The following is a 2,170-nucleotide window of genomic DNA, read 5'->3' on the forward strand; positions in this document are numbered from 1 at the left end:
TACCGCTCACCGCTGGTGTCCCGGTACGCCAGCAAAGAGATGGCCCACAACTTCAGCGACAGGAAAAAATTCACCACATGGAGAAGACTGTGGCTTTACCTCGCTAGGGCCGAAAAGGTCAGTTTATTTATTTTGGGTTTATTTCTACAGACTATCTATGGAGTAATTACGTTGGCCCTGTGATTCTCTGAATGCCAAGTACGACTCTGTCTTAGGTTTTTGACCTTGAGTGAGTGGATGTCTCAAGTTGCCAGCTCTCTTAGTCTAAAAATAGTTTAAAAGGGTGGACATGAGTTGTGTTGCAATATTTCATGTTTTACAAGTGGACCAGACAAAAAGTCCTGAGGTGATACCATAGTACATTGATGGTATTACGTGGTAGTATTGTAGTACTGTAATATATATGATAGTACTGAAGTGTATGTGCCATGCTGTAAGGTTTTTCCAAGAATACCATGGTGCTTGCATTGTATATGAACAGAAACAACAATATCACCTGGTAAGTGGTGCAATATCACATCATGGTTGCTATAATTATGAATGTTGCTATAATTATGTACGATGGTATTTTGTACATGCTAGTCCAATGTACTTCTATTCATGGCTTTACTATGGAACAAGTATAATATATTACCATAGCAATGTGTCTAAAACTACAGCAGTATGATTATTTGCACTATTGTATTTTTGTATGTAGTATGTTTATTGTAGTAGGTTTATTTTGCATGCATTTTTATATCTTTCTATTTTACACCTATAAACTGGGTCTCAATATGTGTATGTGGCTCTGTATGTGGCAGGTTAAATGTCACTGGATTTCTCAAACCTTAAGTTCCCAGTAAGCCATTTAGAAGATAATGTTGGGACTAGTATTAGAAGAAAACCCTCAAATTCAGATAACAGATATTCAGTTGCTGAGACTAACAATAGTCGACTTGATTAGAAATGGATATTATTGACTGTAGAACGGTGAAATTTGCTTGTTTAGCTGACATGGGTCGACTGTCATATTGATTGTTTGTTTGATTTGTGTAAAGAAATCAAGAACTAAGATTGTGTGATCACCCAGTAATCCATAAAGCTCCAAATAAAGGCCACAGTCTGTTTGACTAGCACTTAATTGAACAGAGTCATGTGGTCACATGGTGGTCATTCTCTGACCTGTGGAGACTGACAGGATTCTGTTCGCTGCTCGTATGATCATGCTCTGGAAATAAAGTTACGCTACAGAACTTTACTGATGTAGTCCTCAGGACACACTGAGGAGGCACAGACAGCCCTGGGAAAGAGTGTATTTCCAAAATAACTAATGTTAATATCAGGGTAACAGGAGAGTGGCTCTTGAGAGTTGACCTTTACCCTCTCTCTGTCTGTGTATTGCTAAAGATGAAGTGAATGTGCTTATTTCGGTTTACTGTCAACCATTTTCTAATGTTGCACAGATATTGCAGATTTGGCTAATATTATGAGAAAACATTTACTTTACAATTTGTTTTTATAAAAATATTATTAGAATTTAAAAATCCTAAAAAAATAAAATCAGTTATGTATAGGCTAAAAGTAATTAAAATATTGAAATAGATATTTATTTTGCGATTTGCTACAAATTCCATTTAACAGTCTTACTAAATGATGTTTCTAAAGATTAACTTTAAGCGAGTGCTAGATGGTGTTAAATGTAACATAAATAATAGACATGAGAACGCACAATTAAATAAAGATGATACTGAAAAGATATTTCGCTAGCTTCATCATAACTATCTCTTTATCGCTCTAATATATCCTCTCTGCAGGAATTGGGTCTCTCCATAACCGATGCCCAGGTGAGCGAGATGGAGTCTCACTTGGAGGACATTGATTTCGTCATGGCTGCGGAGGAGGAGAGGAAGTTGAGGCATGATGTCATGGCTCATGTGCACACGTTTGCTCACTGCTGTCCCACCGCTGCTCCCATCATCCACTTGGGCGCCACTTCCTGTTATGTGGGAGACAATACGGTGAGGCCAAAATATTACCGTGCCATTATTATCTGTTACTTTGGCTACTATTGTTTGGACTCCATGGATTTATTTCATGGACTCCTGGAATTTCCTGAGCCGAATGGTTATAGAGGGAACACGAATTAAATCCATTTCTTTAATTTTAATGTTGCAATTAATAGAAGTATATA

At 37.3% G+C, this 2,170-nt stretch overlaps 1 protein-coding gene across 1 annotated transcript; it reads left to right on the forward strand.

Moving 5' to 3' along the window:
- Positions 1-6: 6 nt before the first annotated feature.
- On the forward strand, positions 7-1,997 carry LOC107681644 (adenylosuccinate lyase-like; the record flags this gene model as incomplete). Its single annotated transcript, XM_016477961.1, has 2 exons — positions 7-117; positions 1,794-1,997. Coding segments are annotated over exons 1-2 (282 nt in total), but the record flags the coding sequence as incomplete, so codon positions are not given.
- Positions 1,998-2,170: the final 173 nt, after the last annotated feature.

The sequence above is a fragment of the Sinocyclocheilus anshuiensis genome, unplaced genomic scaffold (assembly GCF_001515605.1).
Source record: "Sinocyclocheilus anshuiensis isolate Anshui unplaced genomic scaffold, SAMN03320099.WGS_v1.1 scaffold6588, whole genome shotgun sequence".
NCBI lineage: Eukaryota > Metazoa > Chordata > Actinopteri > Cypriniformes > Cyprinidae > Sinocyclocheilus > Sinocyclocheilus anshuiensis.